The sequence below is a fragment of the Cebus imitator genome, unplaced genomic scaffold (genome assembly GCF_001604975.1).
Source record: "Cebus imitator isolate Cc_AM_T3 unplaced genomic scaffold, Cebus_imitator-1.0 Scaffold46, whole genome shotgun sequence".
NCBI classification, from domain to species: Eukaryota; Metazoa; Chordata; class Mammalia; order Primates; family Cebidae; genus Cebus; species Cebus imitator.
This window is the reverse complement of record NW_016107361.1, coordinates 4,475,962-4,497,558: the sequence shown is the minus strand read 5'-3', so window position 1 is coordinate 4,497,558 and position 21,597 is coordinate 4,475,962. Positions and strand designations below refer to the sequence as shown.

The 21,597-nt window shown below is 37.4% G+C and overlaps 1 protein-coding gene across 6 annotated transcripts in view; it reads left to right on the top strand.

Moving 5' to 3' along the window:
- Window positions 1–19,939, top strand: part of FER (FER tyrosine kinase) — a 485,340-nt gene extending 465,401 nt beyond the window's left edge. For all 6 annotated transcript variants that reach the window (XM_017527225.2, XM_017527227.2, XM_037737990.1 and 3 more), the window contains 3 exons: window positions 14,043–14,197; window positions 18,173–18,295; window positions 19,339–19,939. In XM_017527225.2, coding sequence (XP_017382714.1) covers window positions 14,043–14,197; window positions 18,173–18,295; window positions 19,339–19,481 — 421 coding nt within the window. In that variant the 3' untranslated portion in view covers window positions 19,482–19,939. The remainder of the gene's footprint in view (window positions 1–14,042; window positions 14,198–18,172; window positions 18,296–19,338) is intronic.
- The last annotated feature ends 1,658 nt before the right edge of the window (window positions 19,940–21,597 follow it).

Sequence of the window (21,597 nt, the reverse complement as noted above, 5' to 3'; positions counted from 1 at the left end):
TTTCTTTGCATTGGGTTAGAACATGTTCTTTTAGCTCAGAGAAATTTGTTATTACCCACTTTCTGAAGCCTGTTTCTGTCAATTCATCAGACTCATTCTCCATTCAGCCTTGTTCCCTTGCTGGTGAGGAATTATGATCCTTTGGAGGAGGACAGGCATTCTGGTTTTGGGTGTTTTCACCCTTTTTGCGCTGGTTTCTTCCTATCTTTGTGGATTTAGCTACCTGTGGTCTTTGTAGTTGGTGACTTTCTGATGGGGTCTCTGAGTGGACGTGCTTTTTGTGGATGATGAAGTTATTTCTTTGTTTTTTAGTTTTCCTTCTAACAGGCTCCTCTGCTGTAGGACTGCTGGAGGTCCACTCCAGACCCTGCTTGCCTGTGGATCACCTGCAACAGCTGCAGAGCAGTAAGGGTTTCTGCCAGTTTCTTCTTCTGTTATCTTTGTCCCAGAAGGATTCCCACCAGATTTCAGTCTGAGCTGTCCTTTATGAGGTATCTCTTTGGATATATGGGGTTCAGGGAGCTGCTTGAGGAGACAGTCTGTCCCTTATAGGAGCTCAAGTGCTGAGCTGTGAGCTCCGTTGTTCCATTCAGAACTGCTGGGCAGGTACATTTAAGTCTGCTGCAGCAGAGCTCATACCGCCTTTTTCTCCCAGGTGTTCTGTCCTGGGAAGGTGGGGCTTTATTTATAAGTTCCTGACATGCTGCTGCCTTTTTTCAGAGAAGCCGTGCCCAGCGAGGAGGTAGCCTAGTCACAGTCTGCCAGCAGAGACATTCCTGGGCTGCCATGGGCTCTGCCAGCTGCTGTTGGAACTTCCTTGGGGTTTTGTTTATAGAGGTGTAGTTAGAACTGCCTTGGTAATGGCGGTCTGCCTCAGTAATAGCGGACTGCCTCGGTAGTGGCAGACACCCTTCGCCCCCAAGTGCTGGACCATCCCAGGTCCAGCTATACTTGCTGTGAAACTCAGTCCAGAGCGTTTCAGATTGCTGATCTTTGTGGGGGTGGAACCCACTGAGCAAGACCACCTTGCTCCCTGTTTTAGGCCCCTCTTTTTCAGCTGAATGGGCGACTCTGTCTCCCAGGCATTCCAGGCACCAGTTGAAACAGCACCCAGATTCGTGTGAATTTTTGTGCCAAGACCCGCTGCACCAGCTCAAACAGCCTTGCTGGAGACTCATGGCACTTTTCTGCCTGGGAATCTCCTGGTCTGTGGGCAGTAAAAATTCCTTTGGAAATGCAGTGATCACTCATCCTCGGTGTTCTTGCTGGGAACTGCACTCCAGAGCTGTTCCTATTCAGCCATCTTGAATCTGACCATAACTACACTTCTTAAACCTTATGTCAGAATTCCAGAGGGCATTCTGTCTGGCAAAATTGGAGTTAACAATGAGTGCTACTATACTGCCTGATATAAAAATATCTTGCTAGTTCTGCTCCAGTGTAACCTTACCCTATCTATCTGAATGGGAGTGGTCTGAGGGGGAGATACTTGCTAGACTAGGATTGTTGCCTATAGTCCAGGCAAGCAGGGTAGCCAAACCTGATGTCCCTTCCAAAGGTGGAAAAGTTTCAGTATGAATGAACAGAAAGAAAAATAGTAGCTGAGGGTAAAGAAATGAACAAAGGGGTTATATGAGAGAAATCCAATATTATATTACCTTAAAAGAGGCTCAGAGTAAGGGATGACATTATCTCTTAGCTTAATTATACCAAATGCCTGAAAGAGTGAACCTGTATGTTTGCTGAGATCACTCCTGCTTTAGAAGCCTGCAAACCTGAGTGACCTCACTCTGGGAGACATATTCATACAATATGATGGACTGGACACATTATAGCATTAATGACTAAATGAGTTCTAGTAATGCCCCAGTATCTTTTAGGTTATATATCCTTTGGATATAACAGATTTCTTTAGAAGACTGGGAGTGGACTCTGATATTGTGAAATACATATTTGGTCTTTGTCCTTTCTTCCTGGCAGAAATGATGTCTTTTTACATGCTAATGAGTTGGCTGACAGCTGGCAACCCCTAAGTAGCTTCAGAATGGGGGGCTGGTCACCAGAAAGACCAAGACATGAGTGGAGGGTTGGACTTTTGTCTCCATCCCCCAATTTCTGGGGAGGAGAGGAGGGCTGAAGATAAATTGGTCACCAGTGGTTTAATCCATTATGCCTGTGTGTTGAAGCCTCCATGAAAAAAAACAGAAAGACAAGAGTTTCCAGAGCTTCCTGATGGCTAACGATGAGGGAGGTTCTGGAGGACGGCATATCCAGAGAGGGCATGGAGGCCCCTTCCCCATAACTGTTTATTTGTATTCTTCAAGATATTATTTATCATAAACTGGCATGTATAAAAAATATTTTGAATAATCTAGAAGGCCTACTACCTAATAACACTAAAATGACCATTTGATATTTCATAGAATTTTAAAATCCTGTTTCCTAGTTCTTACACAGGTAATTCTTTCACACTGAATTTCACCAAGATACTGGAATACTCACTTGCCTCTACTGCTGTACACTGTTGCTCAATGCTATTAAGCAGCTGTCACATTTTTCTTCTTGTGATTTGGAAATTGCTATAAATTTGACAAAATTCTTCTAAACGCTTCAGGCATGATAAGTTTTACATTTATATAAATTATTTTCTCTACCTGGAGTCTTTCAGACACTTTTATGTAACTGTGGTCTGCAAGTTAGTAAAAGCAAATTTCATTAAGAGACCAAAAGGATACATGTATATGCAAAGTTAATATTTGCTCAGACAAGAAATCCTTCGTGAACTCACAATGCAGATTTTTTTGTGGATTACATCAATGAATCACAAAATGAGTAACAACTAATCATAAAAGGACATTTGGTGACTATTTTAGGTAAATATTTTTAAAAACCTTTATCTTGTAGAGCTACAAGAAAAGTAGCTATGCATATGAAATCAACTCTTAATACCATAAAAATAAAGTCTTATCAAACATAATGCAGATTAAAATTGAACAAAGATAAAGAAACCTTTCCTAACTGTGGAAAGAATATATAGAGAGGCAGAAAAGAAATTGAATTTGAGATCTTTGTTTCAAGATAAAAATGAATTATTGTAAAATAGACCTGTATTCATAACTTCAGCTCTCCTATTTCAGTTTTGTACACTGCAAGCAATCATAAGACTGAAGAGAAATTTATTATAAAGTCACCTGGGATATTACTTCATAAACATAGAAAGCAACATTAGAAATTGAAATGAGAATAATGAAAATTTCATTTTAAAAGAATGTTAATGGGAAGCAAGGAAAGAACTGTTGAGATACATAAAAGAAAGTCATTGCTTCTTTTGAATTTCTATAAATACTGAAAACTGTTTTCCATTAACAGAATACTGGTGCTACAATAAATACATTTCCCCTTTGTATACAGGGACCAAAACTGTTCTAAAAATGCTTTTTGTGATGATTTGCCAGATGAGGAATTTGCCATCTGCCACCCAGGAGTGTGGTCTAGGAGTCAGTTAGACATCCCCAAACCAGAGGTAAATGTGCAAGCTGACCATGTAGCTCTGTCTGGTTGGGAGAATTTCGGGGACATAGCCCATTATTGAAGAAAATCCTACAAAGAGTTAATCACTGCAGATCATTCAGTATCTAAATCTAGGTGCATTCTACTGTAATTGAGTGTATTTGTTCATTAGTAGCTGAACATTTTGCAGACTATAAAAATTTAAATGATCCTGAGGCTCATTATAGCACCTTGTGCATCACAGATTACACAGTTGCTCTCTACCTTTATGTGCCTTTTATATCTTAATTTAGGTCTTAGTGTGACTATATCACTTCATGAAATTATAAACCATAACAAATTATGGAGGAATTGTTATATGCCCTTATAGAAAATAGAGTAGAAAAAAATAATGCCTATTTTAGTCCGTCCAATATATTCCATAGCCTAAGCACGAAGTCAAGGGCTTTATTTCATTAAACTTAAATGGAAAAGAAAACAGTTCTCAGGAACAAAATGGCAGAAACCTACTCAGGGATTAAAGAGTATAACTTTTATCAAGATAAAATGAATACTATTTCAAAGAAACCAAAAGAACACTCAACACTGTGGAAAACAAAGAACGAGGGCTTTGGAGCAAGACAGATTCCATACTCGGCCACTTACCAGCTACATGATCTTGGGCAAGCTATTTAATTTTTGAGCCTGTTTCTGTATCCATATATAAAGACATCTGTGCCTCTGAGCATGATTGTTAGGATTAGGGATAATAGGTTAAGTTCCTAGCATTGTGCCTGATACATAACAGGTATCTATCAATGATTACCAATATTTTTACAGGGTGGGAAGTATGATTTCTTGGTTGTAACCCACAGTTATTTAGCAAAGGCAAGCCAGAGAATACCTGCATTGTGATAGTTGAGCTCCTGGGTAACGAAACTCTTCTAACTTAACCTTTTGAGTGTGACTTGCATTCGTTAGCCGACACCCACTGTTGTACTGGCAACATGGAAAGCCCTTTGCCAGGACCATCCACCACCATTGTGAGGCTAGATTCATCTGGCTAGTTTCAGGAAGACAATACCTTTAACCTGGAGTATGCAGAATGTTAGAGTTGAAAGGGTCATATACTGGCCACCAGCTGGTGCACCATGGACCCCTGCTTCTTCCAAATTATTGCAAGTGTTCCAAGTGTGCCTCAAGCATCATCTGATGCAGAAAAACATCTTGCATATGTCTATCTATATGCAATATTCTTTTACTGTTGTGATTAGTATAAATTCACTTTGAAACATTGTCATTCTTAGTAGCTTTTTTCATCATGTTGTATTTTTGCTGTCAGCCATTATAAAACATGACATCAGGGTTGGTGTACAGTGCAAAGGAATCATAAAATTGTTTGACATTATTCAGTAGCCCTCATGCTCAAGAAATCAAGAACTGGTGCTCTTATTTCCAAGGTCCAGGAAAATGTGTAATATATAAGCTTATACAGCTTATTAAAGAAAACACCAGGTGAGGACTCATAATCCCTAGTTCAGAACTTCGAACAATGCAAATGTTTGCATCATTGCTTATGGAAAAAAATCTGTGGAAGTATTTAGTATACAGCTTAGTATGCATGAAGTTTAGTATTGAAAGAGCATAGGTTATATGAAAGACATTTAAAATAGTATCTGGTACATATAAAGCACTCAATAAATGATAACTATTCTCATGATGGCTATTCAGTAAGGAGTGGTTTTGTCACTTTTTTCTGTCTGTTGCTCAGAGTAACTTATTGCATCCAAGTATAACATTTTAAGTTATATTATTTGTCATTCAGGCAAGTAGCTTCTGTTTGTACTTCATAGTCTCAGAATAGGAGTGGGTGGATATTTCAGAAGGCTTTTAGGAGTAGAGGCTCTCACCATCAATACTGAGGCTAACTTCTGAGCCAGGTCCCTGCAGTGCATTTTATTGTAGCCTTGGACAGCTAATTGCCTTTAATTTGTTTGCTTAAGACAAAGCTCAATTTTGTTATTAAATTAACCAGTGATATTTGATGTTTCAGTGAACTGAAAAGATTAAAGCATTTACTTAAATGTTTTTAATCTGCACCCCCACCAAGTTGCTCTAGTCCACAATCTTTATTAAGAGGTTTCACAATAGATCATTACTGATTTAAAATTTGTGCCCAGAGGTAGTCTCTGGAGATTTGGTATCTCATTTCACAATGTGGTCCACAGGTGATAGGGAGCGGAAAACATTGACTGAGAGAGATTTATATCTGATTATTCAAATTTAGCAGCCATTTCATAAACTATAAACCATCCAGATTAATCACAGTAATTAAATGCAAAGAAAGGTCCCCTTGGGTTTTGGGGGGTAAATTTAAGACAAGCTTTCTCACTATGTATTTGGTTCCAAGTTATCTTCAACATTCATATTTAGTATGAGTTCCCTTTCTTTAACTATCTAGGAATATAATTTCTAAGCTTAAAGAAAAGAATATGTGGAATTCGCACTTGTACATGTCCAACCAGAATTCTCTGATAGGGAAGTCACCCAAGGAAATGAGACAAAAAGCAAGTATTTCTCTGTGCTGAGCATGGCCATTATAAGGAAAGCCAGATGACTTACAGTATTTTCCATAAGTGGTTCCCATTCAGTCAGCTTGTCAGGCAACAACTTGGTTGTTTCATGTCCCAGCCATCAGGCAGCAACCTCATTGGAAGGAATCACCGCAGGCCTCTTACTCTGTAAGAGAGAGGAACCTTACTCCAGTATAGTAAATGGACTCAGTGGTTGAGGCATCCAAGCCTCCAGTGGGATCTCCCTCTGCTATTGAGAAGAAATAACCAGATATAGAATAAATACATTAGGACTTAGCAAAATATAAATTTTCTGTAAGTTATATCTGCATTGTTGCTCCCACCCAGTCCATACACTTCAAAATTCACCCAGTGCCCAAACAGACTTTCCTTCAAAGCCTACTTCATGCCTTACCCAAGCCTGCTCTGCTCAACCAGTTTGCTGTACTGTTCGATTTTCCCTTCTTTTTTCCCACTGCCAGAACATATCAGCCCTGTCCTCCTAATCCCTTAAGACTTTGAAGTCTATTCAATTATCTGTTCAAATAATTTATGCTAAATTATGAGTAAGTGATATAATAATATGTACCTCACTCCCCACAGGTAATGTATTTGCATTTTAACAGAGGCTTTAAGTAAAAGAGAAAACTCAAATACCAGATATTCTGCATGAATTGACAGGTAGCAGGAAAGATCCTTCGAGAATAATCAGTCATTTGCTATCACCGTAAATATCTATAGGACATTGAACCAACCCTGAACAAAAAAGCACAAATTATGCTGTCACTCTACATCAGTTGATAACTGCATTCAAAGAAGCAGGACTTTTGTTTTCACCTCCCAGAAGTCTGTGGCACTGGAACAATTTTTCAAAGAAAGAGAACAGACACACTTTAATAGTGGGACTAATTTTCACAGTTTAGCAGCTGCAGGCTTTCTTTGGAGACTCTTTTAGAAATAAGCGCTCCATTAATAATGGGCACAGAACTTGCCAAAGACAGGTAAGCAGTCTAGCAAAGGAGGTTGCAAAGGGAAGAGAAGAGATGAGGAACAATATAATGAATGGAAAACTGAGAGTGAAGTCAGCAGTGCCACTGAAAATGAGGAATGTAGAGAGATTCATATTTATGTATTTTGTCCAAAGGAAATATAAGGTAGATTCTGAAATGGGAATAAGCAACATCTGACTCACAGAAGAAGCTGGCTAGCCATTTATTTTTTGGTCAATCTCTGATCCCATCATTTTCAGCTAAATAGCGACTATGGTATTGCCTTTTTTTTTTAAAGGGCTCAACATAGCACCTTTGTTGCCAAAGACACCCCACCTTATCCAACCTGTTTCCTGGTATGTTCTAAGAGACAGTTTATGGTTCCACCTCTGTTACTGTGTGCAAAATTTTGCAAGAAATAGGCAATCTTACTCTCCTTCCATCAGGACAGTCATATATTGTTTCAAAGCAGTTTAGTGACATTTGGCTTTTCATTAGAAAACAAGATGTTTATATGAGTATTACATAGGCCATTTGTTGTTGTTTTTTTTTTTAAGGGGGCGGGGGGGAGTTTGAAGTGTCACTTCCTTTCCTAAAGGTCACCAATTTTGGCTCTTATTTAAAATTCAGAAGTTATGGCCATTGGTCATGGATTAAGGTATATGTTGTTTGATTACATCGTGAAAGAGAATTATATGCTATATTGAAAAGTATTATAGTAGATGGCTAAATTTACAGATTCTGGAGCTGCAGTGTTGGGATTCAATTTCTACTTTCCTTTACTTACTGTCTTTGTGACCTTGGGCAAGTTGATTAACTTCCTGGGCTTCAGTTTTACCATCTGTAGGAATGGAGATCATAAGTACAGTAATTTCTGAGTGACCTAACATATGAAAAGTGCTTCTGGTAGTACCTGGCATATAGTAAATACTATTTAAGTTGGTTTTAGAAGAACTAAACTGAGTGGCTTTTATATTCATATGAAGAGAAAGTTGTCAAATAGTTTAATTAGAAAGGGTAAAGAAGCACAGATTTCCTAATGCATTGTTTCTGAGGCTAAATTCAAGTCTTCCTATGATAAACGAACAGTTTTATATGTGTGTGTGACTAACATTTATTGAACACTAAGTGGTTTATATATTTCATTCACCTCATGTAGCAGGTACAAATTATTATCTCCATTTCACAAATGAGAAAACCAAAGCTAAGAGTAAGTAAATTTCTGGCTGTGCGCAGTGGCTCATGCCTGTAATCCCAGCACTTTGGGAGGCGAGGTGGGTAGGTCACCTGAGGTCAGGAGTTTGAGACCAGCTTGACTAATATATTGAAACCCTGTCTCTACTAAAAATACAAAAAATTAGCCAGGGGCGGTGGCAGGCGCCTGTAATCCCAGCTACTCGGGAGGCTGAGGCAGAAGAATCTCTTGAGCCTGGGAGGCAGAAGTTGCAGTGAGCTGAGATTGTGCCATTGCACTCCAGCCTGGGCAACAAGAGCAAAACTCCACCTCAAAGACAAAAAAAATAAAAAATAAGTAAATTTCCAAACCTCCAAGAGCTAATAAGTGATATAATATTTAAAAGTTGGTGCATTTACCATATATGAAAATGGATTAAAGACTTAAAATAAAACCTGCAACTATAAAACTACTTGAGAAAACATAAGAGAAATGCTTCAGGACATCAGTCTAAGCAAAGGCTTTATGGCTAAGACTTCAAAAGCATAGGCAACTAAGGCAAAAATAGACAAATGGGACTATTAAATTTAAAAGTTTCTGCACAGCAAAGGAAACAATCAGTATACTGAAGAGACAACCTATAGAATGGGAGAAAATATTTGCAAACTATTCATCTGACAAGGGACTAAAATCCAGAATACTCAAGGAACTCAAACAGCTCAACACTAATCATAAGGAAATGCAAGTCAGAACCACAATGAGACATCATCTCACCCCCATTAGAATGGCTATCATCAAAAGACAAATAATGCCAGGTACAGTGGCTCACACCTGTAGTTACAGCACTTCGGGAGGCCAAGGTGGGAGAATCACATGAACCTGGGAATTGGAGGTTGCAGTGAGCCAAGATCATGCCACTGCACTCCAGCCTAGGTGACAGAGTGAGATTCCATCTCAAAAAGAAAAAAAAACAAATGTTGTCAAGGAAAGAAACTCAGTATATCAAAGGGATACCTATGTTTATTAAAGCACTGTTCACAATAGCTAAGATAAGGAATCAACCTAAATGTCCATTAACAGACAAAGAAAATGTTTATATATACACAATAGAATACTGTTTACCTGCTTAAAAAAAAAAAGAATGAAGTCCTGTCATTTGTAGCAACATGGATGAGCCTGGAGTACATTATGTTAAGCAAAATAAGTCAAGCACAGAAAGATAAATACTGCATGTTCTCACTCATGTGGGAGCTAAAAAAAAAAAAAAAAAATTGAGCTTCTGGAGTTAGAGAGTAGAATTGTAAGATACAAGAGACGGGGAAGGGTAGAGAGGTGAGGAGGATGGAAAGAGATTTGGTTAGTAGATACCAAAATTAAAGCTAGATGGAAAGAGTTCTGGTGTTCTGCAGCAGTGTAGAATGAATATGGTTAATTTATTCTAGAAGCTAGAAGGGAAGATTTCAGTGTTCATGACACAAACAGTAAATGTTTGAGATGATGGATATGCTAATTACCCTGATTTGATTGTTACATATTGTATATACATATCAAAATATCACTGTCCCATAAATATGTTCAATTATTATATGTCAACTAAGAATAGGAGAAAGAAGCAATGGAAACATATACTCAACAATTGTCAACAATAAAAAAGTAAATAAATCTACCAAGCAATACACTTGTTCTGTATGGAGGAAATTAACATTTTCTGAAGGATATAAAATAGAATAAATGTCAGAACAAGCAATGTACAATTAAAGTCAGGTTCATGAATAAATATATACATGTGGTACAAGTGGATATAATAAGACTATCTCAATTTATAACAATGAATCAAATGAAATTGGCAAGGTCTGATGATGGGAAACGTTTGGTCACATTATTTTGTGTTTAAATTTTTAAAGAACATATATCTGTGCATAAATGATATAACAATTATTAGAAAATTATGTGAGTCATATATTTTTAAAAGTTGGTGCTTTTAACTACTGTAATGTCCCCCAAATACACTTGCAGCTAACGATCTAAATATATTTTGTATAAGATAATTCTCCTCTTTTTATCAGAATATAGTAGAGCAAATGAAATATGCTTCATATATTCCCCACTCCCTGGGTTGTTGGTTTTATGCCATGTTTCAACCAGAATGAGGAAACTCCAGGGCCTTAAAGAGGTTTTCTTCTCATAAGTGCTAGTAGTTATTTGTGGCTCAATATTATCCACACCCACTGGGAATAGTTTTCATATAAAAAGAAAAAACAAATATTTTTCTAACTCATTTTTTACATGAGGAATAAATCCTGACTTTGTAGAATCATAGCAGCAAGTAGTAAACAATGTTTGGGGCAAAACAGCATTGCAAAGGAGAACTCTGGCTCAGCCTCATGATTTTTCCTGGCTTACTGTAGGATTCGCTGTAAGAGTGAGCATTGCCACAGAACAAGACATGCACCATTGTACTTTCTAGACAGTGAAGAAAATTTACTCATCTCCATTGTCCACTGGCATTGGAGTTCCTTAACTGCTCTGTTCTTATTTGATCCTTAATTAGCCTGTCTCATGTTATGTATGACTTGTAAGACACCTCTGGTACACACTCAGAAGTTTGAATCTTCAAATAAGATTTTTTTGGCAGACATAAGTGGAACATTTTCATCTCTTTTTGGCAGTGAGCAGCATTTGCTGTTATATCCCTCTGCCTGTGGTGAGATATAGCTATCTCTGATACCTCGAGTGAATGACAACGCCAGCCTATTATGAGATTTCTCACCTCTGAATTCCTATAGGATTTGCAGTCTGTAACACAGAGGCTCATGCTGATTATTCTCTAGCAGTTTCATCTGTGAAGAGGCCAGGAGCACGAGTGTCTCCCCCAAAGTGTGACTCAGGACTGGGCAATAGTAGGCTTAATAAAGAAGAGAATAGAGAGAAAAGGAGGAAGAGAGGTGTATGATTGCCTTCTCTTCCAAATTAGATTGTCAGTTTCTTAGACACCATATCCTTACTTCTATCTCCTTTAATACTTATTAAAATATTTGGCAAACTGAGTACACAGTGCATGCTTATGGCCTAAAGGCCTAAGGTTTTATTTAATTCATAGGGTATCTCTAAAAGATCCCATTTCCACTCACTTGAACTCAGTGCAGCCTGAAGGAAGTAGCATTTCTGTAAACGTTATTGAAATTTTATTTACACTGAATTGAGATATCTCTAAATTAGTTTTAGATTGGCCTCTCATAGAACTACAGAGGACAAATCTCTTAACTGGTGGTGCAATGAAGATAGTTATGACAACAGAAGTGTATGTAGCTATAAAACATAGATATTACTCTGAAAAAAGTACTAGCAATGAAATCCTATACAGGACTAAAATGTTGCGGTGACTAAAAATTCATTGTGACCAAGGGTGATGGCGTTTGGTACACTGACTAGAGTTAGGAGATGTGTGCCATTATACCTCTACCAAAAAAATTAGTTGACTATACATATGTGGGTCTATTTCTAGATCCTCTCTCTGTTCTGTTCAATTGCGCTATAAACATTTTTACCAATACTAAACCATATTGAGAACTGTAGCTTTCTATTAGGATTTGAAATCAGGTTAGGTAAGTCCTACAACTTTGTACACCTTTCTTAAAATTACTTTGATTATTGTCGAATGCTTCATTTCCATATACATTTTAGAATCCATTTATCTAGTTCTACAATACATCTGTCAGAATTTTTGGTTGTGAGTGCATTAAATCTATACATTAATTTGGGAAGAATTGGGATATTAATGATACAGAGTTTTCTACTTCATGAATGTGAAATACCTCTCCACTTATTCACATATTTGTGATTTTTTTCCAGTCAAGTTTAAGTGTAAATGACTTATCTTTTGTTAGACTTATTTTTAGGTATTTGCTTTATGGTACTACTGTAAATGGAATTTATTTTCCAATTTTTTGCTGCTTACAAGAATACTTTTTTGTGTATTTTTGCAGCCATATAAAATTCATTAATTCTAGTTCTTGTTATAAACCTTCCCAAAGATTTTCTATGTAAAAAACATCAGATTTTCAAATTGAAAAAGACATAAAACAAAAAATTGAGAGGCAGATATCAGAAAAGAAGTAAAACTATTTCTAAGAGATCCCTCTGACTAGAATAGGTGAAAACAGGTATCCTTGCTTTGACCTCAATAGAAAACAATTTAGCCTTTCACCATTAAGTGTGTGATGTTAGGGATTTAATTTTTTGTATAAGCCCTTTGTCAGGTTAAATAAATGCCATAATATTTGTAGGTTGTTGAATTTTATCATGAATGGGTTTGAATTTTTGTCCGATGCTTTTTCTGTATCAATTTGAATGATCAGGTTTCTTCTTCCTATATTCTGTTACTCTAGTGAATAACATCAATTACTTTTAAAGTGTTAAATCAACTTTGTGTTACTTGAACAAGCTCTGCTTGGTTATATGTTACTATTTTTATATATGACTCTCTGTATCTATAAGTTCCTCATCTGTGGATTCAACCATCCAGAGATAGAAAGCTTTTTTCTTAATGGATAGTTGTGTCTGTACTGAACATATACAGACTTCCTTGTGATTATTCCCTAAATATAACAACTATTACATAGCATTTACAATGTATTATGCATTATAAGTAATCTAGAAATGATTTAAAGGATACAGGAACATGTACATATGCAAATCTACACCGTTTTATATCAGGGATTTGAGCATCCTTGGATTTTGGTATCTGAGGGGGGTCCTGGAATCAGTCATGGATCCCAAGGGATGGCTGTCTATGAATTTGGTTGTTGAATGTCCTCCCCACCAGAATTAGACTTTGGCAGATAAGAGTGGTCAGGAAAGAACTCTCTGAAGAGAGTGTTTGGGCCATGAATGAAAGAAGAGAAGCCAGCTATGCAAAACTGGAAGAACACTGGAGGCAAAGGGGAACAGCTAAGTGCAATGGGTATACAGTGCAAATAAGCTTGCCTCATTTAGGGAACTCACTCATACTGCATTTGAGGACAAAAAGAAGCCCACTATGGCTGGGATATAGTAAATGGCAGGAAGACTGGAAAGATGAGGTGGTAGAGAGAGAGACAGGGCCAGGTGCAACAGAAAGAGAGTTGCCAACCTCTCTGGTACCTCAGCCACTTTCCAACCTTTGGGAAGCCCTGACAATAGTCTGTCAGAGTCTACTCAGTATCTACTAGGCACACACAGCTATTTAAATGTTATTAACTAAAAGTATATAAAATGAAAATATCAGTTTCTTGGTCACACTAGCCACGTTGCAGGTGTCCAGCAGCACATGTGGCAGATGGCTACTTTATTGGACAGCACAGATAAGAACATTCCATCATCATAGAAAGTTCTGTTGAAAGTGCTGTTCTACCAGGAGGCGGAGGTTGCCGTGAGCCGAGATCGCGCCATTGCACTCCAGCCTGGGTAACATGAGTGAAACTCCGTCTCAAAAAAAAGAAAGTGCTGTTCTAGGAAAGCCAAAGGAGAAATAATGCCAAGTTTGTTTAGCCTCTCCTCTGTGACCTTCTCTTTTAAAGCTATAATCGGTGTTTTTCTATTTAAATGAAAATATATGTGATACCTAGAAAACTAGCATGTGGCCTATTCCATATGCATGTGTTCTCATGGGTGTTTTTTTTACCTAGGACAGAAAAGATGAGGAGGACTGGTAAATCACAAGCATTCTTAACCTTATTATAAATACATTGCAAATGTAAAAATGCAAAGTGTGGAAATCATAAATGTGAAAGTGGCTTTCGATTTAATAGTCATTTTCTATGTCTTACTGTAACCTAGGGACCTTGCTGCAAGAAACTGCCTGGTGGGTGAAAATAATGTTCTAAAAATCAGTGACTTTGGAATGTCTCGTCAAGAGGATGGTGGAGTGTATTCATCTTCTGGCTTAAAGCAGATTCCCATTAAATGGACAGCACCAGAAGCTCTTAATTATGGTAAGAACAGATGACATTTTTTCTTGGTGGTGAAAAAGAACTGCCTCAGCACAAAACATTCACACGCAATATTTACAAGAGGTAGCACAGAACGCAAGTTAGAATGATTTGAGGATCAACACAAATGAGTAAATTTCATACCTTTTAATTTGTTGAAATTATGGATCAGATTTCCATATGTAACATTGCTATATTAAAAAGGTAGATATAAGTACTTTTAAATATGACTATTCTTCTGAGAAAGAGTTTTTATACCAAAAAATGACTTTTTAATAGATTATACACAGAGTAAGTGTTGCTGTGGCTCTGGACCATTTGTTTTGACTGTCTGTCTTGTAATTGGTCCAATAACCTCATCGAATGCTAGGTTTCTAAAATATTAAGTCAATCACTTCTTTACTTTTTCACTCCGAAATTGACATGGTTTCTTAGCATCTCAGTCTCTGGAACTGATACAAATCTTGAGCAAAAAGGAGATGGGAATTACATATTAAAACAGCAGGGATTTTTTTCACTTGAATTTTTATGTGTCATTGTAATTGGAAATAAATATAACTTGTACTATCTGTGGTTGGGATGAAATGGGCCATAAGAACATGGATGACAACTCAAGAATTTAAGACAAAAAAGAATGTGCTTTAAGTGAAATTAGAAATTGTATTTTCATTAAGGGAAGCAGCATATGAGCCATGGATTGGTGAATGGGGTATGGTATGTTTTGAATCAAAATATAAAATGATTCTCTGTTGATTTAAAATGAAAAATTACCTCATTATGGAAACTAATTTGTAAAGCATTTATAAATGCCTTACTTCCTAAATTGGAGAAAGCTTTTCTAAAAAATTGAGGTGAAATTCACATACCATAAAATTAATTTTAAAGTGAATAATCATTGGCATTCGGTACAATTGACAATGTTGTATAACCAGTACCTCTGTCTAATTTCAAAACATTTTCCTCATTCCAAAATAAAACCCTGTCTCCAGTAAGCATTTTCCCCCCATTCTTCCATCCTCTCACCCCCAAGTAGCCACCAATCTGCCTTTTATTTCTATGGATTTACTTTATATGGGTATTTCATACAAATGGAATTATACAGTATGTAATATCTTATGTCTGGCTTCTTTCACTTAGCATAAGATTTTTGAGGTTCATCTATGTTGTATCATGTATCAGTACTTCATTCCTTTTTAGGACTGAATAATATTCCATTGTATGGATATACAACTATTTATCCATTTTTGTATGTTTGGGCAGTTTTCAATTATTCTGGGTATATACTAGAAGTCATATGGTAAGTTTACGTTTAACTTTTTGAGGAACCACTAATGTCACTGGTTTAGAAGCTGGTTGGGGCTGACACAGCTACCATAGATACTAACCCTCACCCTTAGTTTGTTTTCCAGTGTGTCAGCATCTAAGGTTCTGATGAGTTTTTAGTGATTGCAAGTCAGTTCCACTATGCCTTAGAATCTAGAGAAAATAGCAGACCTGCTATTTTCCATAGTGATTCCTCTCTGGGGTGACTGTTATTAACTCTAGGGTTAGATTATATTACTAAGGGGAATGATCACAGGATAAAAGATAGATTATAATACTCATATTTACACAAAGGTTTTTGTTAGATGACAAAACATTTTCAAGCGCTAAGGGAGCTGAAACTCGGCCTGGGAGTCCTTAAAGTCTTACCAGTAAAATCCAGTTCTCTAGATTTTGCTCTTAACTGTTTGCCAGATTCTCTATGTTACATAGCCTTTAAAAGTCCTCTTGCTGTTAAACACTTTTGCCAAGTTAAATTCTACCTCTTGATGACATTGTATTTTTTTAATTTCAAACTGACTGACTAAAGTGCTGTATTTACAAATTAAAGTTCCAACTCTGGATACATCTAACAGCCAAACCTAAAGCATTTTAAGTAATAAGAACAAGTCTAAGGTATTTTTTAATTGAAACAGGATCTTTCTTACTTTGTCACCCAAGCTGGAGTGCAGTGGCATGATCATAGCTCACTGCAGCCTCAACCTCCATGGCTCAAACAGTCCTCCCACATCAGCTTCTCGAGTAGCTGGGACTGCAGGCATGAGCCACTGCGAGCAGCCTCTGAAGATCTTTGATCAACAACGAGGGATTTTTTTAGCAGCCTTTAGTAAATTTTGTAAAGCGTAGAGCAACTTAATATGACAAGGACAGAGAAATTTTGATATAGGACAGGTTTAAGAGCTAGGTTATAAGCTTTCACTTCTGGAGTGTGATCCTGGTTTATATGTAATATGCTTCTACTGATCTCTGCCCAGATATTATCCTACAAAATAAGCTATTTGACTCTCTATAACTTATTTTCTTAAAGAATTAGTCTTAACATATAGCCATAGAATGACTTTCATGAAAAGTATTAAATTATGGAATGCCAAGCATGAAACGAGTTGATGTGCAGACAAGAAAATTGATCCTCCTGCCAAACAACACAGTGAATGTCCATAATTACTATCTACTAAGAAGGAAGCTAATTCACACAGCTAGAGCTGATAATCGGTTAGTACAACCCCACACTGATGTCAGAGCAGCTATCATAGCAGGCATACTCTTGTTTTCATTAAGTGTACTTTTTTTTTTTTTTTTTAAGAAAGTCCATCCTATTTTAAAGTAACATGACAGTTTTGGAGGAGTTGCATTTATAAATCCTGCAGTGGCAGAGTTTGAGTGATAGAAAATGAAATAATTTAAGAATCTTTAATACCACTGTAAATGGAGTTTAGTTATGGTAGTATATGTAGAAATAAGTAAAAAATACAAATATGTTGGGAACATCTTGGAAACTCTTAGCTTCTTAGAGAGGCTAGAGATTGGAAAAGACTGTTCTGCTTCCCCTCCTTGATTCCACGACCATCTCAAGATACCCTGTGTTGGTTTGTATCTCCGTGCTTCTCTAAGAGACTACCAGAAAATTCTAAAAGCTTAGTTCATGTAACTCAGTAAAACAGGTGCACCCAGATATTTTGACAGAACAAAGCACCCTGTAATTTAAAGGCGTTCTTATTAGCCAGCTATGTTAATTTCCACTCTGTTTAAAACACACAAAAATATTTTTCATATATGAAACTCAGTGGAGACAATGAGACCTTTAAGCATGTAAGAACATCTGTAAACAGCAATGAGTGAAAAACTGAAGTTAAGAAACTTTCCTAATTTCTTTAAGTTTGTTTGTAATTTTAGTGGAAAGAAAATGATACAGGCATAAGACAAAATTGCAGTAATCCAACTTGGTTAATCTCCTAAGATTGATATGTACAAACATATATCTTTTTTATATAAGCCATCCATCTCATTCAGATACCACAGGGAAAGTAAGCTTGCACGCTGGCTGCATATTTATTCTTGGGTGGAAGAAGAGTGATTTGGAAACTGGTTTGATTAAACCAGGAGCCTGAAGAATACTTATTTAATTGATAATATTACTAGACCTGGAATATAAAACCAGTCAGGAGAATAGGAAAACTGCGTATCGAACTCCTTTGGCAAGTTTAAATTTAGTCATGTATCACTTAATGACAGGGATATACTCTGAGAAATGCGTCATTAGGCAATTTCATCATTGTATGATCATAGGATGTACTTACAGAAACTTAGATGGTATAGCCTACTACACATCTAGGCTACAAACCTATATAGCATGTTACTGTATTGAATACTGCAGGTCATTGTAACACAATAGTAAGTTTTTTTGTATCTACACATAGAAAAGTGAATATGCTACACTCTGATGTTACCATGGCTACCACATCACTAGGCAATAGGAATTTTCCAGCTCCATTATAATGGGACTACTGTAATATATGTGCTTCATCACTGACCAGATATCACTCTGTGGTGCATGACTGCTGGTAATATGTGACTGACATGGACATACATAACCAGAAAGGGTCACCTGCTTGTCTACTGGGTCTCACCTTGTTATGGTTGTTGTTCCCCTTCCAGGGAGATACAGTTCGGAGAGTGACGTGTGGAGCTTTGGCATCCTTCTCTGGGAGACCTTCAGCTTAGGGGTTTGTCCGTACCCTGGAATGACAAATCAGCAAGCAAGAGAGCAAGTAGAAAGAGGTGAGCCGAATACATGCATTGTTAGTGTTCATGTCCAGCCCTAGGGTAGGCAGTGCTGACAGTGTGTCTGCTTGGGGAGGGGGGTGTTAAGGTCTCCTAACAACACAGCCAAACACTCTAAAGGATTCCGCTATGAGAGAGAGGCTTTTCTTCTACCCTTTCCCTGCCTGGTCTGCAGGATTGTGCTATTCACTGTCATTTAGAGAAATCATTAGGGTGGCATTTCTCAAACTCTTGTATTCTATGCCAGATAAACCTCCTTTTAAATAATATTCCAAATTGAAACGTAGTTAGCCTTCAGTAAGTTTTCGAGAATGTGACAACATCATAGCACTTCTGAAGAAACCCTTTGGGGTTATGGGAATAATTAAGTAATGGTGAAATGCTTGCATGCGCTTGTGTAGCATACAGTCTCGACAAAAACAATGCTCTTGATTAAATGCAATGTCCTAATGTCAGGCCCCCAGTGAGTGGCAGCTTGTAGAATTGGCTGTAGGAAGATGCCTTTCTAACTAACTTCCTTCCTACCTCTCACACACAGGCCCACACACACTACCAAATTCACTGCTGAAACACTGCCAACCAACAGACTATAAAAGAATATGACTCTCATTCATTTTTATTTCCCTATTGAATTCACATTTTAAAATCCTCATCTTCTCTTCATCTTGAAAAACATAGGTTGTAGAGATGATTTTTTTAAACTGCCCACAGCATCTAATTCTGAAAGTGAATTAGATGGACATACATAACACATATAACTAAAATATGCACTTATATGTGATGTATCTGTCTTACATGAGACTTTCTGAGAAATGATAAAATTAAAAAATGTGTTCTTTGAACTAGAAGTCTGACTCTGTAATATTGAATTCTGCATAATCTGTAGAAAATAAAAAATCAGCATGCCCTGAAATGGATGTTTTTGTTTCTGTATACCTACAACATAAGGTGCATAACGTTCATAACTGCCATAATGCCCTGTGTGAACACTGGTATCCTACCAGATTCTAAATTCTGTTCTCCTTCTCTTGGGTCTTCAGGATACCGGATGTCAGCTCCCCAGCACTGTCCAGAGGATATTTCTAAAATCATGATGAAGTGTTGGGATTATAAACCTGAAAACCGCCCTAAGTTCAGTGAACTTCAGAAAGAGCTCGCTATCATCAAGAGAAAAATCGCATAGTGACAGGATGGTGCCAAACTCAGCCTTCAGAACTCTGTCCTCCGGCAGAGTAACATTATTGTTCTCATTAACAATGAATTTACCTTCAGCGGTCTTCTACCATTATTATTTTTTTTTATTAACTGGGTTTTTAAAAAGTATGTTCCACTTGCAAAAAGTCAAAGGCAAATTTATTACAGAAATAGGCAGTCCTACACAAAGGGCTTTCTTAGCTAACCATAGCAGTCCTACCATTTCAGGCCATTGCAAATAGAAAAGCACAGGCTTCTAAGTGTGTGAAGGATAAAAGATCTTTTTCACACCTTGTTTCTACTTCAGGCACAGTTTGTGGGCTGCCACCCTATGCCACAGACCCTACTCAGTTGGTGCTATAAACAGCATTGGTAATGCCATGTTTGCAGGACATGTTCCAACCACAGTTGGCTTTCTCCTCTGCCAAGGCAAGATTATATTTGTAAGCAGAATTTTATATTGGCAATTATTTGGACCTCCTGGGGGTTTTCTTTTCTTTCTTGCTAGGTATAAGCCCAATGTAAGAAACATCATTTATCTACATTTTTCGTACGGTTGTCATTTTCCTCCTCTTTTGTCTGGGTATCAGAAAACAATACACGTAGGCCGGGCATGGAGGCTCAGTGCCTGTAATCCCAGCACTTTGGGAGGCAGAGGTGGGTTGAGACCAGCCTGGCAACATGGTGAAACCCCATGTCTACTAAAAAAACAACAACAAAAAAACCCGCCATGCATGAAACGTCAAAGAGCACCCTGTTATACTTGAGGCAGTTACTTTTCAAGAACGTTATAGAGAGCTATGAAGTAAACAAGTTTATGCAGGAGGGTGGGCTGGAGAAAAGAGTGGCTAGAATGATTAAAGTAAAGAAGAAAGGGAAAATATAAACCTTATCAGAGTTATGCTTTTAAAAACACATTCTATTTAATGGGCTAAATTTACCAAAAAGCTCCTAAGAAGTGTTTTAGGAATTCATAGACTCCTCTTAATTGTAACAAAAATTTTTAGAGAAGCTGCAAAGCACAGATCCACAGAAATAACAGCATACTTTTGGTTAAACATCCTCACCTTAGAGGGGCCATTCCAAAATGTAATTTCCTTCATTTGTACCAGTTTTTAGAGCTGTCAGAATTTCATGATTCTAGTTCACCAACACATTCATGTGTGTACATGCACACACACTACCAGGGCACAAGACACGTGAATGAAGTAGACAGTCTAGAAGTCAGGTGAATATTAATGAGGAAGATGATGACATAGGGTCAGCCCTCCCATTTCTACTTCCCTTCTACTGCCGCCTGGACATTCGTCTTAGCTGACAGGTATGCAAGCATAGTGCTGAAGATGTCTCATGTGGATAAAACGCAGCTCAGTTAAAAGTAGGATTCTGTATCTTAACTGTTATCTAGGGAACTTACCCCACGATCTGTATATAGTTGCCTCTCAGGATAAATATGTATATAGAAGATGGTCACGCTCAGGGCTAAATATGTTCTGGAAGCCTTTTATAAGTTCTCAGGCCTGTGTCCAGATAAACATCACCTTAGTGATTATTTGGTCTGCATTCATTGGAAGAGCTTAGGGGTGGAAAATTCCTCCTGCCCTTTCTTAGCTGCTGCCTGTACCATTGCACAGAACTCACACCAGTACTTTAAAGAGTACGAAAGATAATACTAAAGAGAAAAGTGACTTGTATCTATCAATCATTTCAATCTCCTTGCAGATTTCATACATATTTAATGATTAGTACATTCAGACTAAAGGGAACTTTCTTTTGATGGTGCATACTGTGGTAAATCAAAGCACAAACTTACATATTAACTGCTATGGTATATTCAGGCACTTGCCAGCCTTCAAAAGTAAGAATAAAATGGGATATTCCTACTGTTTTTTCAGTATTTCTAAGTGAATCTCTGTTTATAATATTCTTTGTCTGTTTAAAGAAAACAGCCTTCCATCACATAGTGGCTTCATGCTAAGCTCTCAGCAAGGAGAGAGAATGATGGTTTTGGCTTTAGTTTTATGAACAAGACCTAAAGCTTAATCCTTGCATTCTGGCGTAAAGAATGAACGCAGCATTGATATTTCACTCATCCAGTCTGTTAG